The sequence below is a fragment of the Mchenga conophoros genome, linkage group LG22, assembly GCF_057382185.1.
Source record: "Mchenga conophoros isolate Kocher_MC1m ecotype Shallow Benthic linkage group LG22, M_conophoros_male_GT1.1, whole genome shotgun sequence".
Lineage (NCBI taxonomy): Eukaryota > Metazoa > Chordata > Actinopteri > Cichliformes > Cichlidae > Mchenga > Mchenga conophoros.
This window is the reverse complement of record NC_140546.1, coordinates 25,138,397-25,163,731: the sequence shown is the minus strand read 5'-3', so window position 1 is coordinate 25,163,731 and position 25,335 is coordinate 25,138,397. Positions and strand designations below refer to the sequence as shown.

At 41.9% G+C, this 25,335-nt stretch overlaps 1 protein-coding gene across 1 annotated transcript; it reads right to left on the bottom strand.

Moving 5' to 3' along the window:
- Positions 1 to 2,344: 2,344 nt before the first annotated feature.
- Positions 2,345 to 25,304, bottom strand: angpt2b (angiopoietin 2b). Its single transcript, XM_085262684.1, has 9 exons — positions 24,393 to 25,304; positions 16,759 to 16,914; positions 15,978 to 16,099; positions 13,818 to 14,050; positions 13,451 to 13,575; positions 10,266 to 10,367; positions 7,009 to 7,175; positions 3,964 to 4,094; positions 2,345 to 3,701 (listed from the first exon to the last, which is right to left on the bottom strand). The coding sequence occupies exons 1-9, from the start codon at positions 24,708 to 24,710 to the stop codon at positions 3,541 to 3,543; spliced, it is 1,515 nt and encodes a 504-aa protein (XP_085118810.1). The 5' UTR covers positions 24,711 to 25,304; the 3' UTR covers positions 2,345 to 3,540.
- Positions 25,305 to 25,335: the final 31 nt, after the last annotated feature.

Here is a 25,335-nt window from a genome sequence, read left to right as displayed (position 1 = left end):
TGAGAAATGGTTCGCCTTCAAAAGGTTGGATTTGGCGCCAATAAGGAGGATCTTAGTTTTAAAATTAGAGGTAAACCAGGATTTTAACTCGGATAGACACTCTGAAAGGGAGGGAGGTGGGAGGGAGGACTTAGGTTTGCAAGAGAGATATAACTGGGTGTCATCAGCAAAACAGTGAAACTGAAGATCAAATTTGCGGAAAATGGTACCTAGAGGGAGGATGTATATTATGAAGAGAAGAGGGCCTAAAACTGAGCCTTGAGGTACACCAGAGGTGACGGGGAAGAGACGAGAGCGGAATGATCTTAGTTGAATAAACTGGGAACGGTCGAGGCGATATGATTGAAATCAGGCGAGGGGCGTGTCAGAGATGCCGAGAGAGGAAAGTCTGCTTAGAAGTACAGAGTGAGAAATGGTGTCGAAGGCTGAACTCAGATCTAAAAGGACGAGAATGGTGAGAAGACCAGAGTCAGCTCCGATTAGAAGATCGTTAGTGACTTTAAGTAAAGCAGTTTCTGTACTGTGACATGAGCGAAAACCAGATTGAAATCTCTCGTAGATATTATTATTAACCAGGTATAAATGAAGTTGAGCTGCAACCACTTTTTCGAGTATCTTAGAAATGAAGGGTAAATTTATGAACTTGAGTGACATTGGATTCTTAACCCGGAGGGTTTAATATAATGCTGCCCCACCCTTTGCATCTATAATAACTGCAGCTCTACTAGGCAGGCTTTTCACCAGTTTTAGGAGTGTTAATGGGAATTTTTGACCATTCTTCCAAAAACACATTTGTGAGGTCACACACTGATGTTGGATGAAAAGGCCTGGCTTATAGTGTGTGCTTTAATTCATCCCAAAGGTGTTCTGTCAGGTTGAGGTCAGGACTCTGTGCAGGACAGTCAAGTTCTTCCACACCAAACTCCATCATTCATGTCTTTATGGTATTTGCAGTCATGGTGCGCAGTCATGTTGTATCCATTTCATGTTCCCATCTTTGTGAACTGTTCCCACAAAGATGGCAACATGAAATTGTCCAAAGTGTCTTGGTATGATGAAGTGTTAAGAGTTCCTTTCACTAGAACTAAAGGGCTGAGTCCAACTCCTGTAAAAAACAAAAACAAAAAACCTCCACCAAACTTTACACTTGGCAATCAAACAACCACCAAACCCAGACTTAACCAGTGTCAGCGTGCTTTACTCCTCTGCGTCCATCATGGTATTGCGCTTCGTGATGTAAGGCATTGCAGCTGCTCAGCCATGGAAACCCATTCCATGAATCTCTCTACGTGCTGTTCTTGAGCACTAGCACTTGACTGTGCATAAAGTTGGTGACCTCTGAGCACCAAGCACCTCTGCATCCACTGACCCCGCTCTATGATTTTATTTGGAATACTACTTCATACCTGAGTTGCTGTCGTTCCCAATCACTTCCACCAACAGTGTATTGTGGAATATTTAGTAGTGAGGAAATTTAATGACTGGACTTGTTACACATCCTATGATGGTACCACACAGGAATTAGCTGAGCTCCTGAGAGGGACACATTCTTTCAAAATTGGAACACCTGAATTTAATGATTTGAATGGGTGAGTGACTATTACTATAGTCTATTTTTGTCATACATTTTTGTAATAAATAGATGGCAACCATTTGACCCGGTAATGTGTGTCCACTACTTCAATGTTCCACTGACATTGTTTCCATGTTATTTAAACTCATTATACAGTAAAAGAAAGCTTGTTTCTGTGACATAAGATTATAGATTGCCAGTTATCATCCACATGTGTCATCTGCCAGTTAACTGACTGCTGTCTCCATCCATTCACTTTTTAATGAGCGCTGCAGGGCTCAGCGTTATCGGACTGTTCAACTTTTATGTAGCAAGATGGAGACGAGAGCTTTGCACTGTGGGTTGTAGGAACTGTGTAAAATTGTATATGTTTTTACTATTTGGGCAAAGTCCAAATGTAATTTACAGCTATGTTTATAGATGTTATTTCAAATGTTTCATTTTTCAAAGCAAATCACAGCGGTGAAAGAGTATGATTTACATTTATCAGCTAAATCTCTCACAAATAAACATTATGAAATATGGTTGTTGAAAGAAGCAGGCAAAGCCTGAAGATACCGCAAAGGGCAGAGGCTGATATTATTGCTGTTCTTTATGGCGTTGTTTTATGAACAATGGTAAAACTTTAAAGAATAGGTTATCTTTCGCTCTGCGCACATTACAGATATCACAAACACCAAATCCAAGTTGACAAAGCAGTCAGTGTGAAATGAAATACAGAAGCATTCAAGACATTTTTTTTTTTGGGGGGGGGGGGGGGGTTCTTGGTTTCTCTGATCTCCTTTTTATTATCTATCTATCTATCTATCTATCTATCTATCTATCTCGTGTTGTAATAAGATAATCATGTTGCAAGTTAAATATTGCGTTATGTATGGTATCATAGGAAACAGCGATATTTACATTGTAATGACAGGCTGAGAGATACTCATATCAAACAGTGATAACAGGAGACAAGAAACTAAGTAATATAAAGACCAGTTTATATTAGTCATCCAAGTTATTGTTATAGATTCCACAGTGCTTCTTAACCAAGTGTAACACATTTTATAAACTTTACAATAGCCGTGCAGATAATGTTCATAGATTGATTGATTTACACACCACTTATTAATCAATTAGTATATAAGATTCATTATTATTCTATTGTTAAGCAGTAAAAAAAAAAAAGTACAAAATAAACAAAAATTAATTTATCCTTTATTAATGATGGCTGTTATAAAGTGTCACCAAATTATCTTACATCAAATACACAACAAAAGTTTTCATTGCTTCATCTTTTAGCCACAGCAGATCATCTACCTCCATCTCACCCTATGCCTAGCACACTAATGCTCCTTTTCTGTGCCCACGAACATCCTCTGTGGTCTTCCTGTTTTCCTCCCGCCTTGCAGCTCCCTCTTCCACATCCTTGTTTGATATATCCACCGTCCCTCCTCCTCTGTCCAAACTATTTCAGCCTCGCCTCTTTTAACTTTATCTCTAAACTGCTCAACCTGAGCTGTCTCTCTGATGTACTCACTTTCTATCCATCCTTAAAAGTAAGTTTTGTTATAACATTTCTAAAGTTTCATCATTTATTAGGGGTTGCATAACTGGTTTTTAAACTGCATAAAGTGATGTGTTATTTCTTCTTTTTTTTCTTTTGTCTGTAGCCAAGCTCATACTCTGTCTCCTTCCTCTCACAGCTGAACAATCCTTATTAAAATATAGCCCGAGTACCTTTGTGAATAGTTCCGGTTCGTGGATTTCCTCACTCAGGAATTCACAGTCATTTGCGGTGAGTCTGAATATATGTCCCCAGGCGATTGCTAAAGCACCCCTCCAAAATGTCCACAAGCTGAAATCACCGAAAGCCTTCTTTGAGTGTCTTCCCAAAAATACACATTTTCTTGGATATTGTATATTTCTGTTTAACGGTGATGACATTCACTTCACAATCCGGTGGCAAGTACATGCCAACATCATCAGAAATTAGCTGGGCGAACCATCATGGTTGTCATGGTAGCGATCACATTTGGACCCTTCCAGTAGTACCACTTAATACTATTGTAGCGAACCACGCTGGAGGAGGCAGGGTAATATATGCCGTTCAGGTTGGACGGACCACAAGCGTCAAACCACCATCCTGCAGAAGAGGAAGTGTGGCAAAAAGTTCAAGGTAAAAGTCAGAATTAATTGAATGCAAGCTCATGAAATGTAACACCCAAATGTACAGCTGTAAGTCAGCAGTAACTTTATACTGGCGCAGAAGGGAAATGAAATGCACTTCAGGACATTTACAAGGGAGTGGATATCGTTTTTTTTTTTTCTTTACAAGACGGGTTATGAGGAGAGACAGATTGAGATGATGTGGGTTGAGCGACAGCAGGTGACTGATGCAACGTTACCTCCTGACGCGAGCTGCGCACACTTGCAGGTGCAGCGGTCATTGTCTCTGTCCTTGGTGCTGAACTGGCTTCCAGCGTGGGAGAGGCTGCTGGTTCGTCCAGCTGTGCCGCTGAAGCCCTCGGCATGAAGGCTAGAGAGGAAAAAAAAATGAATATAGAAATTCAGCAAAAAAGCTCAGCTGCAGGCGCTCCTATTCATTATTTAAAGCCATGTTGGGCAACTTGTTGGATGCTGCAAATGGCAGTGAGTGGAAACTGCCCCCAAACTGGCTGAAGCTCAGTATCTCTAAAGTAATCCAATCGTGTTCTGCTAAACTGAACACGGCACAGTTGTGTTTACTAACCCAGTTTGTCTGTATTTCAATAATACCACAGGATACCAACAGGATGAGGTTGACGAATTGGCTTCTTACTGTTCACTTTTCCTTTGTCGAACTTTGATTCTTCACAGCTTCTGGCAATATCTGACTTTACAATTTGGTTTTAGTAAACCGCTTCCTAAAGAGGGCACAATCCGATGTTCCTCTCTTTCACCGTTCCTTCTTCTTATTAAGAAACTCTGTAAGAGGGGTGTATTTTTGGATGAAAGCCTGTCGAGCTCATCATTAAATTCAAATAAAATTTGTCAATTTATTATTTTACAAAGATAAAACAAAAAGAAACAGATGAATAGAAATATGTAAAGTTATATACCACAATATAATATCATATCCTTTTTATCATATGTACAGTACGACTCCAGCATTCCTATTGTTACCCCATTGTTGTCTCAACATCAGTATAAAAAGTAACCTAAAGAAGTTCTCATTATTTTTCTTCCATGCTGTGCTTTGTGAAGCAGCGGCGCCTGTAAGAAATCTCTATCCAACTTAAATTGATTCGCTCAATTATTTTCATACACCAGCCCGGCAATTGGGTGTGTGTGCGTTTCTGCGTCTGATTCCGCATCTGTGTGTGAGAGTGTGTGTGTGCGCGCACATCACGACTGCTTTAAAGAGAGCAGACAAGGTCAGTCTCGCTGTTTGGCATCTCCTCTGCCCTGTCATTTTGTCTAGTTAGTGACACACTCTCCCCTGAGTTATGTGACCCCCCTCTCCTCCTCCCATGTAGCCTGGGGCACGCTGTCTGTGAGGACTAAGTGAAGAATCCTCCTCTTGAATTTGTAAGTTCACCGCAGGGCAGGACAACACATCGTGAGACGAAGGGGGGGTGAAGGAGATAATGGTGCTGGTGCTGGGGGGCAGGAAAAAAGCTAGAACAGCACAGAGTTCATTAACAGAATTTCAATCAAATTTAATTACTTTTTTTTTGTTCCCCAACAATACTCATCTTAAATTTTATATTGTGAGGTATAGTGGTGCAACAATACAGAGAGAACCCAACTGATCCGTGAGCAGAACCAGGTTAAGCCGTCTGTCACGACCAGTCAAGATGTGGGGAAAGGTTCAGCCATGCATGAGGATGGGTTTTTTCATGCTAATTCAATGATGTGATGCAAATTAGGACCAATCAAATTAGTCAGAATGGCAACAGCAAGCTTACAGAATATGCTACTGGAAAGAGTGGCCTACAGAAGGTGTCAGCTCCTCCAGCACCCCCGAAAAACATTTGCATTAGCCATGACTTCCAGATGTGTTTTATTTTTTCTCTTTTCCCTCAGCTATTATACCAATACCACAGACCACAGGCTAACCCTTTTCAAGGTGACTGTCTTTTATATTGTTATTGTATGGCTTAATGACAGAGATACAGTTACGCTAAAAGAATGTCGACTACTTTCCCTGCTATAAGTGCAGCTATTCTTGGCTTCCTCGAAGGGAAAGGTGGTCTGTCATATCGATGATTAATGTATGAATCTTGTTACTGAGTTTTAGGTGAAGACCTTGATGCAGCTCTGGGGAGTGCACCGAATGCACCGAGGATGAGAACTGCTCTGGCTGACGAGCTGCATAGCACCACAGTTCCAGCTGGGGAGTTGCAATAAAAAAAACAACCCAGCTTCTTCAGGGTGCTAGCTGAATCTGATGCACATTGAACTGGTTAGACAGAACGTGGTTATATGCACTCAGGTGCTTCAACTCACACAGTGTAGCCTACAGCTAAATGTTGAAAGGCTGCGTTTCATCACGCTAATTATGGGGATGAAACTCAGGCAAATGCAATTTTGCTGCCCTATTAGGCGTCTTGGAAGCATACCTCCACATGTGATTATGATTTGTCATCTCTCAGAGCATCAATCTCCATAAACGTTCCCCAAACAAGGGCAAATTCCTGTGAATTTCTATCTAATCTAACCTCATATTACATTTCTGTCTGTTTTAGAAGCTACATGGCTTCGGCATTCTCACACCTCACCCCACCCCGACTCCCCCACACACACACATAATCTTGTTAGTGATTGCTGGGTTACCAAAGGGCTTTGTGTGAGTTGTCAGTTTCTGGCTGCGAGCAGGTATTGCTTAGTGTTCCTGTTATACTCTAGTGGATGTGGCTTTGGGGATTTTCAGGGGGAAACAGCAGGTGCATTGATGGGAAAAGAAAAATAGAGGCAAACTAAAAGTGCCCGCTTGCCCTCCACTTGGCTCATCATTTTGAATGACATTCTTTTAGAAACAGTCCAATTGCTGCCTCCACTTCAGCGGTCGCAGATTTAAAAAAAAAACCCCAGAAAAATGAAAACATAGAGACGAATTTTAACCGTTGATAACGGCTTCTAATCCGAGAGTCCCGCGCCCGCATCAAAGGTGACAGCTGAAGAGGTGTCACTGTACCGCCATTATAGTGTTCACAACAGACAGCTCTTAATATAGCACTTACACTGACTTCTGAAATAAAACACCTTCATTAAGAGCCGATTCATGTCATGTTTCTGAGAAAGTGGGAAAAAGAAATAATTAAATTTTCGATCAGAGTGTGGGTGTTTTAAGTGGGCATGTTGTCAAGTCTTGCCCAATCATGTACTAATTACCAAGTCATTCAATAAGACAAGAAAAGCATTGCTGCAAGCTAAAGAAACACAAGTTACAGTTCATGCTTTTTGGTTACCTGTAGTTTTTGTCCTCTCCGTCTATGTAGAAGTGGTCATAATGCGAATAGGCTTCATTCCCCTCTCTGTCTCTTAGCTGGACATGCAGACTGTAATCCTGGGAGCTGGTCAGCTCGTGGATGATATCATTCCCCAGCCAGTGTTCCCCAGACGACTCTCCAAAACCCTGGATTAGACACAAAGAAAAAGACACAATAGAAAAAAGAAAATATCCTAACAAGGGGGGGATGCTTTTATCAGCAGCCTGCCAAGTATGTTCAGAGTTAATATGAAAATGGACCTCAATTTAAGAAGTGAAACATATCATTCTGATGGGCTAAGACTGAATAAAGGAAGTGAAATACTCAACTCCCAAAGCTAAAGACCGGTCAGCTGACATGTTAATTTACTTCAAAATCCCAAAGCACAAAATCTCCACAAGCAAATGTAAAATACAAATTAAAATAACAGTTGGCTTTGTGAGTTTGTAGGCTGTTTGTTTGAACTTTAGACCTGGACAATAACAATATTTTTAGTATTATTGATAAACAGCAATAAATTATACAAAACCTTCACACACAAACACACTCCACTGCCTAAAATATAACACTGGTTGGTAGTTCGATCCCTGGCTGCTTCGCAGTCTACATGCTAAATGATACTTGATACTAAACCCTGACTTTCTCCTGATGTGTTCATTATGGGAGTGTGTCAATATAGATAAAAAGAACTAAGGCACAGGTGAGCGTGTGTGTGTCTGTGTGTGTGAATGAGACAGGTATAAAGTGCTTTAAGTGCTCGAGGACAGTTGGAAAGCGATATATAAGAATCAGCCCTACTCTCTATAGCATTAACAATTTAGCATTAGCTAACTGCACTTCATTTCCCAGCACTGTACAATGTAGAAGTTGTGCAACAGTTAGCAATGGCAAAAAGTGAATAATAGCTGGAATTCATAAATAATGCAGACTGATATCAGCTACCTCACACTGAGATCTCTGTGCATTTATAGGCTTAGCAGCCATTTCTTCTCTCATTATTTTACTGGTGTAATGTGAGAGACCCAGCCGGTCAGGCACGAAGAACAAGAAAACCATCATACAAAAAGTCAAATAATGATGTCTGTGCCCATAAACGAAGTTAAAATAAACAGATCTAGGCTTGATCATAAAGTAAGACAGCACATTAACCGCTTAAACAAAAAAAAACAATCCAAAAAATACAAACAAACTCTGTCTACACTGACCCAAACTGATATAAACACACATGAATCAGTCTAACACGGCCAGTTTGTCCAGTGAAGATTCGGGTAGTACTACCAAAATCAAGTGACCTCCAGAAACATCAAGGCGACATTGCTCATTACAAAGGTTACTTTTAAATCTGATGGTTACAGTAATTTTAGTATTCACTGTACTGTATAAACTATAGTCAGTTATTTCGCTTTTCTAAATAGCAATTGCCTTTTCCTTAAATCCTCAGTGGCACAATTAAGCCCAAGGAAAGCAAAGAAGAAGATGCCCCAAGCAGATATGGAGGCAATCTTTCATGGATAAACTGAAAGCTGCTGACCCAATCGCCAAAATAACTTTCAGAGAGCACAGGATGTGATGTGGAGACAAACTGTCTAAGTCCTATATTCCATAAGGAGTAAAGAGGATTAAACAAAAGTAAGGAAATAGTGAGCGATAGTGCTAAGAAGAAATAATACAAATAATAGTCTGTAACTGAGCACAAACTGCTAAATATGGGGGAATGAAATGGCTTGCAGAAAAGCCCAGTTTTGTCAGATACCATCTGTGTGTCACCATGAGAAAACACCGAGCGTGGGTCTGTCGTGCTACATCTGCCATGCGATTCTGAGCCATCTCCTGTTGGGCTTCAGCCCAAAATGGGAGCACTTCAGAAGTGAGGCATTTGGTCTGCACAGGTAATTTCTTTTTTATTGACCACTGTTCAATGTTCAATGCAGTTCCTGTGTCTGACTTGCTGCCCCCCTCATGTGCTCTTTGCAAAAAAAACCCAAACAAACACACACACACACCGAGGACTGTTTCGAGGAGGTGGAAACAGCTCGGTGCAACTCGGCCAGGTCCATTGAATTCCCAGGGTCAGCGCTTGGCACATCCCGTCCTTTCGTGACACATCGGTCTCACTTTTGTGGTGCTACATAACTGACTGGGTTATGCTACACGACTGGCTTTAAAAAAAAATGTTTATGTCTTAAATATAAGTTACCTTGTTTCCCTGTCAAACTTGCTTTTTGCTGTATTTTTTTTTTTTTTTTTGTTCAAATAAAGAGCTGTGGAACATTTATTATCTTTCCAGCACGTCTGGGTGCAAAATTCGATGAACTCTGAGACAACCTCTTTGAGAATACTGTGTGTGGACCAGGGCAAGTGAAGCATTATGGTTCATACGTTATCTGGCATCTACAGGGGCCCCTGTCCTCCCACGCCACAGCTGGAGCCAAATATTTATCATCCACTTGTAAAAATATTGTCCTTCAATAGTTTTTAAGGCGTTTTTTTGTTCCCCTCTTTCTCCCACTCTCTCTGTTTGCAGTCACACTCCGCTATGCATTTAATTTCCAAACCGAGCAATGACAATTGATTTCTTGGCATAGGTGAAAGAAAAATTGCTCTTCCATTCAGTCAAAAATCCCAAATTTGTTTTGTCTGTAAAAGCTTTACAAGCACTGGCTTTTTTTTTTTTGTTGTGCAACACTTTGTAAATGGAATCAGAAAAAAAGAGCATTATTTAAATTCCAAGCAAAATGAAAGCCAAAGGTGCTAAAACATGCTCGATTCCCAGCCAAAGCGCTGGAGCAACTTCACAGTCTCTCAAGCGCAATTGTATTGTATCCAGTTTGTTTTAGGGTGGTCTTTGCATTTGGAAATTCGGTTTCTTTCATCAACGCACTCATATCCCTGCACAGGAAGGCTTAGGGGAATCTGAGGATGGATGCAAATAATAGTGCTGCGTGACACGTGAGTGTGTGTGTGTTTGTGCATTTTTGTTTATGTGGATGTGTGGGAGTATGGCTGGGACAGGGAGTGAGAGCAGGTGCAATAACATGGGGGGGCTGTGGAGAACATAAGGGCGGCCAAATACAACAAGCGCAGGTCACCCGGGATCACAGGCGAGCTGCTTTCCCTCACCTCTCTGTGTCAAAGCACCCGTGGAAAGTTATTGAAACCTCCTGTCCAGTCCTGCAATACTGATACCATAAGACCTGAGCTTAAAAGTGGCCCTGCCATCTGGCTGGGGAACCCACCGTTTTGTAATCCCTCCACCCACGATGGAAGTCGACGGAACCGTTTCTTCTGTGCTGAATCACCGTCCAACCCCCGCCTCTGGTCTTCATATCACAAAACACCTGCAAATAGAAAACAGCTAAAACAAGCTATTATTCATTAGGGGTGAGTGTCTACAAGAAGTACATCTGAAGCTGTCTTTAAAGAAGACCTGTTCTTGGTAGTCCAAGAACCACCACATTAAGTCCCCTTCAAGTTTGTGCGTGCATCAATACGTTTTTATCCAACTAAAGAAGCATCAGAGCAACTGCAGCTGATACAGAACATAGAGCATTTGCCACAGTGATTGTTCTCTATTCAGAAGAGGCAAAACATTCATTTGGACTCCTGCTTCAAGCCACCTGGTGAATGCCGATCCTGTATTCCCCACCATCTGCTGTGAGGGCTCTCTGGCTTTTTATCAGCTAACTGCTTGGCTTTGTTAACCAGCTTGTCACTGATTGTTGGTTGGCATTAAGTTGGTGCAGAGCAGATCCATTGGAGATGTTTTTTTTCAAATGGCATTAAGACTGAATGAAAAGAAAGAAGTCTGATGCTGTAAATTCGAAACAATCAACTAAAAGAGTCTAAAATGCAGGAAGTCCTGCAGCAGATTTACTTTGCAAATAAGTATTTAATTTAATGACATACAAAAAGTATTTATTTTATATTCAAAAATGAAAAAAAAATGTTCTAAAACATCTCAATAGTCTATGAAGTATCATACAAATGATACAAATGATGAACATATGTCAGACATTGAGTATTCCCATATGTTTCCCATTTTAAACCATCTGAGACTGACGTCTAATCTTTCCTGAGTCTATGTATCCTTAAAGAGGGATTAATCTGAAAATGTCACTTCTTAAGGAACCAAAGCTGTCTACACTAAGTGAAGAATTGACATGAAGAAATAAAACACACCGCAGCCTTTCTGTTATTTAAAGCATGCCTCGGAAACCTCGGGAACTCTGCGTCTAAGGTTGTCACAATGATACAACCCAGGTGGGAAAGAAAAAACTTCACCTCAACATGTTCTCTTATCCCTTGTGTAGCAGCTGAGGACGAGGCTTCTGCGTTTCTGGTTACACAGTCTGCTTTCTTTCTTGCTTGGCCGCAGGTTTTTCCATGGATTTTTGGACAAACTAATATGAATTCATTTTACTTGTTTGTCTCGTGACAGATCTTGAAATCTAAACTTGTCCAGGGACTTACTTTAGATATCTGAGGTATTTAATTGGACCTCTTCCAGCCTCCTTCAGGTGTGCTAAATGAATTTCTCCCATGGGTGGTAAGATTAGATACTTCAGTGATTCATTTTAATTGAACGCTTGTACTCACCATACCTCAAAGCAGTGTTGGACTAGTGTTCTTTGGCACTATGTTTGAATATCTATAAAATGTTGTCTCCTCAAATTATAAATGTTGTCAGCGACAGTTGTGTTTCAGAAACAATCTTACACTCTGGAATGTGGATACAACCAATAGTTGCTTGAATGTCTTCAACCAACCAAACCTCAATTCAGTTTTATTTATATAGCACCAAATTACAACAAGAGTGGCCACAATGTGCTGTATATCATAACAACTCAGAAAGCCTCAGCAATCAGGGAACTCTCTTTGAGCAAGCACTTGGTAACCGTGGGAAGGAAAAAAAACTCCCCGTTAACAGGAAGAAAGCTCCCAAAGAACCAGGCTCAGGGAGGGGCAGATCAGTTGAGGGAGAACTGGTCACGGCATATAAGCATCCACAATGCAGGTTAATTTTTTTTAGTAAGAAATTAAAGTGTTCAGATGGTTCCGAGAATTTCATTTACCCTGAAATACACAGCAGACCAGCAGTGTTGTGTGATTATACTCTGGCACATTAGGCCAATGTTCTGACCTTAAAGGCATCACACCGAATACAAAAACAGGGTCTTGAAATAGAATTCTCAATTTAAGTCATTTCCCAAATGTGGTTGTTACTCTGATTTAGACCAGATTCATATTTAATACTCCAAATAGGCTTGTTATTGGCCAAGAAAGGCATGCCAGGGCCAAATCCATTACAATAAAGCACTGGAAGCTCAAGGGTCATTAGGATTTTCAAGAAAAAAAAAATAATGACTTTATGGTCAATGTGATAAAGGGACTTTCTACGAATGGAGTTCTCAAAAACATACAGAAAAGAGACACAAAAAAGGAAGAAAAGAAGAAAAAAACAGACCCTTAACTATGTGGTTTTGTAATCATTATCATCATTCACAGAGCCTAATGGATGGCCCGCTAAATCTGCCTCATATAACCAGTTTATGCATTAAACATGTATTCTTGTATTCCTTTTGTCTGTAGAGAAAGCTGGCTTTCGGCTTTGAAAATAGGGCAATTTGTATGTGCCCCACTTTTATGCAGCCACCCAGCTTGCCAGCCACATTGCAACTTGAATTAGATGGCGTAGATTGAAAGCAGCAATGATTTCACGAGTACTAACTTGTATCAGTGGAAATGTACACTGGCCCCAGTTGGCAGGAAACACATGGCACCAGTGCCTAACACCTGGCTGCCTTGCCCACAGGAAATAAAGAGGAAGAACAGGGGGTGGGGGAGGAGGGCAGAGGCAGTAGGAGTTGGTGCCAACAGCTAACTAGACTGAAAATAATGAATAAAACAACACTGCTTCAGCCTGTCTTTTTTGCCCTGTGAGGCTTTGAGAGTTAAGATCCCCAGAATGCTAGATGTGACTCAGAATATGAATAGCCTGCTGGTGGATGTCATGGTTGACTTACCAAGGGCTAGTTACTTGAGATCAGTAGAGGTACCTCTTAGGCTTTTCTGACTTTGCATTCTGCAGTGCACTCTCGCTCACCATAAAGCCTGCAGGGCATAATGCTCCTGTTGCTTATTATTTTAGCTCTCTGTAACACAGCATGACATCTCCATCACCTCTACACCAAATCCCTAGTATATTACCATGACATCAGACTAGTTTTGTTTTTTCTCCCTGTATTTATTGCAGCTCAAAATAATGACTCTGGGTTGGGGAAAAAAACTATAAAATTAATCCAAGTTAAAATAACTCTAGTGTTAAATTGTGTGAGACACACAGACCAAAAGAAAGTTTCATGTCAGAGTCGGTTAGGTGATATTTGCAAGAAAAGGCCAGTGGCCTTTAAAGTCTTACTACCTTGACAGTCTGTGTGGAGTTGTGGAGGCGTATGCTATATATTCCACTTTCTTTCACTCCAGATCGCAGGATCTCTGCACAGTCCCTGAAACTAAGCGGCTCCTCCTTGGGCATATTGGAGATTTCTGAAGAAACATGCAAACATGTGTTTACAGATGGCAACCTTACGGGTTTTGCACACAAATCCCAACCCCATATGTGAGTTCTCTCGAAGCTTTACACTCTGCTTTAAGCCTTTTGTGTCTGCAGTGTAAGCATGTACATATATAGCATGTCTCAGATGTTAATTACAAGCTGCCTTTGGCTATATTTGTTTAGAAATTGATATTTATAGTGCCATTTGCACAGTAAACTTACTAAGGCTTACCATTGCAGTGATTGGCCACAGCGAGCAGCTGCTGCACAGTATCTGTGAGCATGGCCTGCTGTCTCTGTAGTAAGGTGCTGTTAAGAGAAGAGCTGCCCAGTTCGTGCTGAAGCTGACTGACCAGTTGGCTCTGCCTCTCGAGAAGCTCTTGAAGCTGCTGCTTCTCGCTCTGCAGACCTTTTAGCTCCCTCCCATACCGACCCTCCAAGGTTAAGAGCCTTTGTTCCAGAAAACTGTCAAAGCAAAGAAAGAGAAAGTGAATTTTTCTACTTTATAGAGCATTCTTGAAAAGAGAGGAAAAAATTAATGAAAAATACATCTGAAGCAGCACTAACACCATTGTTAAATGCATATTGTTTGGAGGATGAAGATTAAAAGCATGTGTGTGTGTGTGTGTGTGTGTGGGGGGGGGGGGGGGGGTGCAGAATCCATCCATTCAGCATTTACCTTTCACAGTGGAGACTGCACAAACTTGCACATTTATACAAGGATGACTAATAGACATCAGCTCCACAGTCTCATTGGGCTAACATCATATAAACACCTGTACCACAGCAGCACTCGCAGATGGCCTGCATGCTAAGCTGCTCGATCATAGCAATGAGGTAACAACCTGATTGCGTGTGTGCGTGTGTGCGTGTGTGTGTGCGCGCGCGCGCGCGCCACACAAGTGGCACACCCCCACGTCCAAACGAGCACCATAAATCCCTGCAGCTTGATCTTTATGGCTTTGACTAATGAGTCTGCAGCAGTTATTTATTGAAACAATCCAGCCACCTAGATTGAACAAGCTACTTCTGAGCTCCGTGAACACGCAGATGGATCTTCAATCTCCCACTTTAGGCAGCAGCTCAGTATGTGGCCGGGAAAGAAAGCTGGATCAATCGAAACCACTTTTTTTTTCTTTTCACTCACTTCCATTTTATTTTTTTGCTTTGTGGGAAAACACTCGATGAGAAATTGTTCTCCATTATGGGCGCTTTGCTTCAATCACAGTGCAAAGCATGGCATAAAGGCAGCACAGCAATGTTTCAATGATTGTGTAAGTTGACGGAACATTTCTTGTGCGACCTGGGCAATTATACTGTTCTGGTTATGATATTCTGCTATTTACTATTATTATTCTAAAATATACACTGGTACTAGTCTTGCTGCAGTGTGCTGTACTTCCTGCCAATACTAGTTCACATATAATGCCTATGAAAGCAAACATGCCTCTCTGCCCCTTCTTAGCTTGGCAGCAGTTCAAAAACTGGCCCCATGCCCTTAATGCTCAGCAGCAGTAGCCTCATCCAACTAGTGGAGCCCTTATTTCCCTTTCATTCCACAGCTGCCTCTCCGCAAATCTGCTATTACATTTCTAATTTCATGCACCCTGTCATGGAGTTTACCCTTGTCAAGACGGATTCATTTATCTACACGTCCGATCTGCGTCACCGTCTTGAAAGATGAGGGCCGAAGGGCAGAACGGGGGGTCGAGCGGGGCCAGATGTGTAACAGATGCTAGAACGCTGGAGGACTGTGTTCTCTGTTGGTCACACTTGGTAGAGATGGATGGAATGATAAACAAGCGGATAGAAAGAAAGAAAGAAAACTGGCTCCCTTTCAATCCACCCAGAGCCCAGCCCTTAACCTCCTGGCCTTTACTTGACCCTGTGTTCCTAGAGAGAAGAAAGGGAAACCCCTCCTAACTGCACTGCCCATTTACTAGCAAACACACACAAACACACACGCTTATACAATGCGCATTATGTCTAATTGCCCTCTAGTTCACAATTGATGAGCTCATTCAACATATTTCTTTGCAGTTGCAGTATGGGAAGGGCCAGTTTATGCATGTGCATATACAGTGCATTAATCTCTGCGGGGCTTTTATAGTCTCCCTTTCAAAATACCCATGAAGTGGCCTTTTCCTGAGAAAGCATTCTTTTTCAAAGGAGTATTTGCTTTTTTATGTTTCATCTTATTTCATTAGCAAAGGAAAAACCGATGAGGAAAATAGCACGAACCAAGTCTTACAGACAGATTTTTAAAAAATCAAAGAAAAACTCATTATCGCACGTAGAGTTTTAGGGAGGGTTTTACTGATGAAGCATTTTCAAGTGCTCTAAAATGTGCTCTAATGTCTTTTGAGAAGTGTGTGTGTGTATGTGTTCTCACCTGTTTTTATCACTGAGGCGAGAGATCTCTTGAGTCTGCAGAAGTATATGTTTCTCCAGCCGGTTAGTGAAGAGTGAGTACTCAAGTAGCTGAATCTCCAGGCGGCTTGTCTGGTTTAACACCTATAGATTGATAAAAAAACAATAAGCAAGAAAAAAAATCTATCACACATTAAAGAAGATTGAATGAGAACGGTGAGAGATGTGGAGTGGAAAAATAAAGGGCGCTCGCCGGGAATTCATAAAAAGGACCCTTGGGGATAAACTGTCCATCACAAAGCTCGTGAAATTGCCTTCTTTGATCTTATAATCAAAACTTAAGCAAGGATGATCTCATGTGCACCTGTGACATGTTTTGAAGTCGCGGTTAAAACAAAAACTTGAACAAAGCTGCTCGGATTATTTGCACAGGTTGCAAATTTTATATAAGCTTTGATAAGAGAGAAAGAAAGCAACGGGACCAAAAACAGCCTGGTCTGTAATAACAAAATCTGTGGCATAATTGAAGACACATCTGTGTTGTGCTACCAAGCTTTGTGTTTTAATTGGCTTGTTGTCAGACGCAAAGCTCGACTCACTGTGTCAATCAAGCTGTTTTAGAGCATTTCCCGCCACCTTTGGGCATGGCTTCTCAGCGGGTTACATCTGATTTACATTTAATTAGCTGTTCACCGAGCGTTTCCCAAGTGACATCATTTGTTTTTGCATGGGTGTGGCCCCCACAGTTTTTCATTTGGACTGGCTGCAAATAGGTTCGCTCTGGTCTTTGCTGATAGGCTTACCTGGGTCTCAACATCTGTCAGTTTACGAGTCTGCTCTGCTGATTGGCTGAGGAGGTTGGTTCCCATCTCGAGCATGGCAGCTGTCTGGGTGTGTACCGCAGTTCTCTTTATTTCCTCCACCCCGGAGCGCACATTCTCGTTGATGAAGTTCTCCAGCTGTGGGGAGAACAGGCTGATAATTTTCTCATTCTGTGTTGGTAATAATCAGATTTTATCCATGCACTGCATATGAAGGATGGAGGTGGCCACCATGAAGTCACCCATTAGTTTGTGGAAATTGTGAAGCCTCAGTATTAGCATTTTAATTTTATGGAGTCAGAACCACCACATTTAGACCAGAGGGAGTCGAGTGCTAAGTTGTGAGCAGAGCAAAGTGATTGGAAACGACAGAGGTGAAGACTCTCAGACAGTAGTTGACTACCAGCTACAGCTGCCTTTGTTGGCAGCTGTGGTCAGTAAATAGCATAGGAAGCTGTGTGTATGGCACATCGGTCAATCAACAGTCACAACACTTAATGTAGGCCTTGCAAAAATCCAATCCATGCAGTTGCGAACAATAATCCTCAGATCACTAGTAGCCTGAAAAGGCTCCTGAATAATAATAAGAAAGACTTTAAACGTGGGGACGGGAAGGAACTGAGGAGAGTTCAGGGGGACCTAACAGTGAAGCTGAGGAAATGCAAGGATTCCTACAGGAGGAAGCTGGAGGTTAAAGTTGAGCAGAATGAGAAGAATGAAAAACAAATCACTGGTTTTAAGGTGACAGACAGACAACCAGTGAGCAACCTGGAGAGGGCAAATGAGGTAAACCTTTTTACCTCATTTGCAGGTTTAGTTCACAGCCCTCCACACACACTCACTACCTTTACTGATTTTTTTTTCCTTTCTCCTCTTCTTCCCCTTCCTCCCCCTACTTAACTAAGACTCCTGGCCTCCTCCTGGTGCTTGCCTTGTGTCTGTGATCCTAACGCCATTTATGACGCCATTTTGAAGAAGGAGTAGATAGCAAACATCCTGTCTGGTTCCTGCACCAGAGACGTCAACACTATCAGAGCATAAAGACTATCGAGCAGTTGCTCTCATATTGTATGCAACAGAAGTACTGGAGAGACTAGTTTTGGTCCTATTGAAAATGCATGGAATAACTTCTCTTGGCCTTCCACAGTTACATACAGAACAAATCTAAATACAATCATCCACATACTGCAGAGGGTTTACTCCCATCTAAATAGTAAGAAGGATCACTTCTGCTGCTGTCTCCATTCCTGTTCATCTTGTACACCTCAGACTTTCAGTACAACTCTAAGTCATTAAGTGATGAGCAGGAGGAGGAGTGCAGGACACTAGTGGATGACTTTGTTGAGAGATTTGGAAGAAATCTTTCACTTCTTTGTGTTATTAATAGTAGAGAGATAATGATCGACCGCATAAGGAAATAGATAGCTGTACGGCCCTGGGGCAGGATCTGTGTTCAGATGAGCACTGTATTTACTGCCAGGCTGTAAAAGGTTATTTTAGTGGCTAAAGTTGAGCATTTTAACACAAAGGTCTATGAGGGCTTACTGATTTACTTGAAGCTGGCCTCAAATGGCCACTAGGGGAACTGCAGTTTTTTGACAATTCATTTTTCAGCCCCAAGGGATTGCTGCTTGATTTTAGCAGGCAATGTGCTTTATGTATTCACTAGGACATTGATGCAGTATGAAAGACTGAACCTTGAAGTCGTGTGCCCTTTTTTTTTTACCTCAATCTTTTCAGACACTGTGATGGAGTCACAGAATTTAGTATCCCCAGGGCATTTGCAGTGTATTTCCACTCATCTATCCATCCATCTACAGGTTTACCTCAGGCCAATCACCTAACATTCATAAAATGATGGAATATATAGGCATTTCAGTGGGTATGCAGAAAGAGAAGCGAAAGCATATACTGGGAGTTTGACATCAAGATATTCATGAGCAGGACTTCAGAGATAGTCACCTAAACTCTGTAATCAATCACAAGCACCGAGAGAGAAGCATTGGCTAAAACCCATCATATGTTACACCGGGAGTAAAAATAGGATGACATCCATCTTGTTCCAATAAATAGATTTTCTTATTAATGTGGTCTGTTTGAGAAAACGGCATCAGGAAGTCCAATTTCACTTTTTCTACTGTGAATGATACAGTTTTGTTTGACGTTTAACGGGCAATGGCCTGTGCCTTTTGCAATAAAGCAGAGTAGAATATCGAACTCGAGAACATTAATATTTATGATTTTTCTGGGGAGAAAAGATCAGACTGTACTCATTAAACCACACAAGTGGAAAATTAAGTCTCTGAGGAGAAAGCACTCAAAATTATCCAGCTAATGAGTGGCTATCCACAAAAATCGAAGGAAATTCAAACCAGACAATTGTTTGTTTGGTGGTTTATTTGTTTGCTTGTTTGTTTCTTCGCCTAAAAAATATGTGGAGGAATGGGGTCATTATAATTCTTTCTATTAAGTTTAAAAAATACTAACTTAAGTGGGATAATAAAGATGAATCTGCACTCAAACTGTTTGCTTGCTAGTAATCTTTCTCTTTGTCTCTTGAACTTTCCCATTCTTTTAAAGTGTCTCCCTTCAATCTTTCTCTGTAAATCCCTCCCTCATATTTTACTATTTTAGGACAACTGAGACTGCGGGGGGGGGGGGGGGGGGGGGAGGGAAATCCGTTCATAATGAAGGTTATGAAGAGATTACCAAGCGGATTAAAGCAGACTCCAAAGAAGAACCAAAGATCCCTGCATCGTAATCAGCCTTATGCATTCAGGGCTGCTATCGGCCTGCCTGTCCAAAGTGTTCCTATTACATCCTTTCTTCCAGAGCTCAATTCAGAAGTCTTGATGTACTCCATCCCCCTTCTGCCAAATGCTCGCTCGCTGTTGCTGTCGCTCGCTGCACTATGCAGCCAGATAAATTGCTTTTGGGATGTAACATAATTCCGTTTTATTGTGTATATACGAAAGAGAGAAGGGATCGGTGCTGAGAAAATCATAGGACTTCCCTGATATCTTAATTACTGAGCAAATGGACGCGCTTGTTCTTGGTTACAATTGCAGAAGGGAGGGGAAACATGTGTGCACGTTGTTTTGGCAAATGACCATGATAGACGGAGGCGCAACAGGATGGGTACGACTGTGAGAATGGAAATAGTGATTTGACAGTACAAAAGCAGAAATCTAGAGAAACTTCTGTGTGAAACTTTTGTGACTTGCTCTTTAATCATACAGATTTTTTCTGCCACCACCTCTATGCAATGGAAGAGACAGAGAGTCTGTTTAAGCTGTGCAGTGTACAAAAAACTCTAGATGCATTTCACACTGCGACCTGTTTTCACAGCAGCAAAGTCTGTTAAAAGATTTGCCTCTGGTTGACACCATGTTCTGTAGGTTGAACAGGGCAACGACAAAGAATATAAATCAATGTGGCTGCTGATTTTGTTTTTCACCTGGGGTTGGCAGTTCCTGCTTGTCAGGAAAAAAACAGACACACCCACCTGATGAATCCAGACTTTTTGATTTTTCATCATGTTATTCACATCTTAGTAGTTAATAGATGGACTGGCAGCAATGTTAAACAGCATTAGTTCAACTGAGGTCCCAGCAGATCTGTTTATCTCCAGCTGCGGGACAACTCCAAGCCACTTTGCAACCCACCTCTACATCAGCTCCACCCTTCATCCTGTGTTTCGCTTAACCTGTGGTGTATCTGTTGTCACTGATATCTGCATTATTATCTGCTGCAGGGTGATGTTCATCTCTCCATCTTATGCTCGTATTTATGTTTTTCTAATGATGGGTCTGGTACCAAGAACAGAAGCATGCTACCAGATGTTAGCTAATGCAATATTTTTTTAGGGATAGGTATATTTTTAGAAAGTCCAAAAATGCATCCCAGTAACTTCGGAGATACCCTGAATTGTCCTTTAACACCATGACAACACTAACCTTTGTAGTTTTGACTGCAATGTCTGGATCTATTACTGGATAAATCGGACAGCTGGGGTCCTGACATTACAATTTAGCTCAAAGCACCAACACAGCCAGTAGCATGAGGGCAGAATTTTATTCTTGTCTCGGTGTCACTTTATTTATTGCTGTGAGGACTGCCAAGACACCCACAGACTGTGGTAAAGAAAAAGAAAAACTCAACTAAACAAAACTGCAGCATAAGTGAAACTGTGTCTTTGTAATTGAGATGAGCACTTAAGATTTAATAATTCAGCAGTCAGAATCAGACCACTTACGAAGGAAAAATGTGTGTAAGTCTATGAAAGTTAATGGAGCCCAATCGAGTGATGTAAGTAATGTGGTAGAAATACTTTGGTTTAATGAAATATTGAGCAGCCAAAATATCAGGTCACCAGTGGTCAGCTAGCTACCTTGATCTGTGCAATATTTCTGCATTAGCATAATAACCACAGCCTCTGAAACATACTAAGAAAAGCAGCCAAGCCCTCAGGGCAGCAGAGAGCAAAAGGGACACGATGGGGGTGATGTTGGGGGTTGTTCCAAAAGAAAACAAACACCAGTTTCTTCTTGGAAACACCAAGAGGAATCTGGAGCATTAATACAGTCCTGTTGGACTTCACTCAGAGTTTACTCTGTGGAACATGGTGGATTAGTATGTGTGTGTGTGTGCTCCTAAATCTGTATGCGTGGGTGTGTGTTTTCTTTCATAGGGTTTTGGTAGAAAGCTCACAGTAAGGGTCGTAGCATCCCAGGGGAGCTTTGAGGGAGATCGTAGGTTTCACAGAAACACCGACACACACTCATACATGTGCCTGAAGCTCTTCCAGATCCATACCACCACGTTCCTCCAAAACCTGCAGAATGCAGATAGGCTTAATGAGCCTCACAAGGTGCTGAAAAAGCTTTGCCATCTGGGGTCAAAGTTCAGCGTACCCTTGTGCAATTGAAAAGAAAGGTCTCTCTAGAGTAATGCTGTGTTTTTGTTGAAATCCCACCTACAGTTTGATCATTTATGCATCAGTTTAGTCTGCTGGGGGTTACTTGTTGAAATGTTGGATCGTTTAGTTTCATTCCAGACGTTATGTGGAGGATGTTGGCAACGGAGCGCGATGTGTGTCAGCAGAGGCTTTTCTGAACATGTTGTGGGACTGTTTTACTGCTTTTTGTTTATAGCCGCTTATATCACATCTCTGGTGGAGAAAGTGGAAAGTTAGAGTCCAAGATGAGTCCAAGATGAGAGCAGCATGTGAAGATTTAAATTCTACAGTTCAGCTCGAGCTTTGTAAACAATATGCGTGAGGACAAAGTGTTTTTTTCTTCCTTTTTCCATATTTCAAACACACACGTATATATTTATAATATGACCCCACGAGATGCTTCCTATGGAAGGCGTGACTCCAGTTCATAGATGGAGTATCACGCAGAGCGAATACACAGGGGTATATCAGTGTGTGCTTTTATGTGTGTGTTTCGATTCCATTTCAGGTGAACGTGAGCAGAATGGGAGAAGGTTTTGAGAGCTCATGATCGATGAGACACATTCATCACATCAGAGGTGCGGATAGAAATGACAAAGTTGGATGGAAAAGAATTAGAGCTGGGCGATATATCGAGTTTTTAAAACATATCGATATATTTTTATACGAGATATAAGATGTGACAATATCCTTTATATCGATATAGTCTATGTTACGTTATAATTATAGTTGTGGAGCCGCAAGTTTGCCTCTCTTTCGTCCACTTTTGTCTCTACGCAACGTTACTCCGCCTCGCCTTCACTGAAGACAACTCCCCCTCCTACCCCATCGCTTCACGTGCAGGCAGCGACAAGACGGACACGGCAAATCTCCGTTAACGAGTTACTGCGCATCGCCCCATGCGTGGGGCTGGACGGCGTCAACGTGCTAACGAGCTAAACATGCTAACGAGCTAACCGCGCTAACGAGCTAACAGCGCTAACCCTAAAATCCTTTCATTCTCTCAAAAGTTGATAGCGCGCCTTATGTATGAATTCTGGTTGTGCTTGGTGGCCGCGAACCGATTTTATGTGGTACACGGCGTTCAGCAATCTGTCAAAAATGTTTGAGTACGACTTTGGTAAGCTACGGAGCTGCACCGCTTGATAGATTGTCGGCGCATTACGGCTACCGAGGAGCTTCGCGGAGTGATACGTACTGTGCATCAACGTAATATTACCGTATTGTGTGTGTATAAGGACCATAAATGGCACCTGTAAGAGACGTGGTTATGAAGCGGATTTCAAACTCCAGGCTATCAGTCACACAGTAAAACTTGGGAACAGAGCAGCTGTAAAATCTGTCTGTCTTTGTTATTACGCTCAGCGTCTTTTAGTTTACATTTTGACTGCACAATTGTGAGCTCTTTGTTTAGCACAAAAACAACCTTGTTTTCTTTTATTTATGGAGCATTATTATTTAATGAATGCTCATAATTTAATTTTGAGTAATTTTTCATGTACATCTGTGCTGTATGTTAATAAAAGTGCCTGTGTGACATCTGGGACACAGCTTTGACTAAGAACTCTTTTTGTTCTTACTTTATGGCTTAAAAAAAATATCGAGATATATATCTTATATCGCCATCCAGCTAAAAAATATCGAGATATGAATTTTGGGTCATATCGCCCAGCCCTAAAAAGAATTGTCAGGAGGGAAAGGAAAGAATTAAAAATGAGTGTATATGGTGGGAAGGGTGAAGTGACAGCAACGGAGGAAACATTTTGGCATTCACAAAACCACATTTTCATATCCTCAGATATGTGTTTGCACTCAGTCGGCCAGTCTAAACACCCAACACAAATTCTTATAATCAAACTGGGGATTAACGCATACCATAAATATACTGGCGGAGATGGAGACGAGAATAGACAGATGGGTGGAGAGGGGTGACCTGTCAGTCACTCAGTCAGTCTGTCCAAAACAATGGCCCAACACTGATTCCCTGCCCAGATAACCTTAGGAATGGAAACTCCACTGTGAAGCCATTTTACATTACATCATTTCATTTTACTCAGTCATAATCTGAGTCAACCGGAGCTACAAAGGCTAACAATCCAATGAGGACAAAATGTGTCCAACACCATCTTACTGAGAAAGGATGATACTGTTTTTATGTACATTGGGTTTGGTACAGAGAGCATTTGAGTTGACTTTGGCTCATAAATCCACTAAAACATGAGTCAAGAGTAGAAGTTTTGTATACTTGTTGCTCGTGGGGGCGAAAACACTCATTTAGAAGGTTTAACCATGTGAGACATATTTGGCATGATATTATAAAACTTTTTTTTTATCCATTCTTCTTCCACTTGCATGCAACAGGGAGTTCTGACATCCCAGTGGTCTTAAATTCAGACACACACTCATACACTAGGTATTGTCATGGAGCCAGATATCCATACAGCAAGCATCCAGGAAATCCCAGCTAAGCAGTGAACTTATCAATAATGAGGGCTTGTCAACAGATGTTATCGGATGGAGCACTCTGTGGACATCCGGTGCTTCTACAGCATTTAGTTTGAAGATCTGCGAGCTGAAAGCGACATTGCAAAAAAAGACAAGAAGAACACGGTATGGCAGGAGGAAGTGGTCGCCTTAGTCAACAGTTCAGAAACCTTACCTTCTGCAGCCACTGAGTGTTATTCTCCATGGCACTCTCCAGACTCTGCAGCTTCCTCTCTTGCCAGGAAGGCCTCTCCTTTTGGGCCTTGCTCTCCTTGGTTTGGCTTGTATCGGGCTCGGCCTCAGGTGGGGAGTCCCTTTGCAGGATATTTGTGACCTGGAAGTCCTTTAAGGGATGGCAGTGTTCCACCTCAGGGAGGATGAAAGTGTAGCTGCAGGGGCCGTGCTGCACACGGTGCTGCTGGCGCTCTGAGGCAATCGCGATGGCCAGCACATAGGCCAGGTAGGTGAAGGTCAGGGCCAGCAGGCGGCCCATGTCAGGGTCAAGAGAGGTAAAGGGATGGGAGAAGAGAGATGGAAGAAGGTTCCACCACACCTGGGAGAACTGGCAAGGGAGTGAGATCAATTTCTCCTTTTGCCCTTTCTATATTTTTCTGTCCCTGAATGCTCTGCCTCTGTCTTCTTCCTGTATTCTCAGTCCAACTCCTGCTGCTCCAGCCTCTGTTTTATCACTTTCACTTGTCCTCTTTTGGCTGATCCTCCACTTTGCTGCTGCATCCAGAAGTCTTTCTCCAGTCCAGTTCGTAGTCCAGCTGTTCTTTGTGAGGGGTGGATACAAAAACACACACACACAGGAAAAAAGGCAATTGTTTCCTATTGTAACTCCAACACCCGGCCAGCCAGCACATGCAGCTCAGCCCAGGAAGCCAACAGCAGACTTCCCTCCCACCGTTTATCTCTCTTTTGAAAAGTTGCTTTCCTCACTGCCGTCTACTCAAGCTCCTGGAGTCCATACATTGGTCTGGATGAGAGAGGGGAGAGGAGTGAAGAGAGGCCTGCTTCAGGATGTTGGCTGAAGCGGTAAAGCTCTTAAAGCAGTAGAGAGAGAGAGCTGTGTACCTCACCACACACACCTCTTGAACACATAATCAGTCAACCAC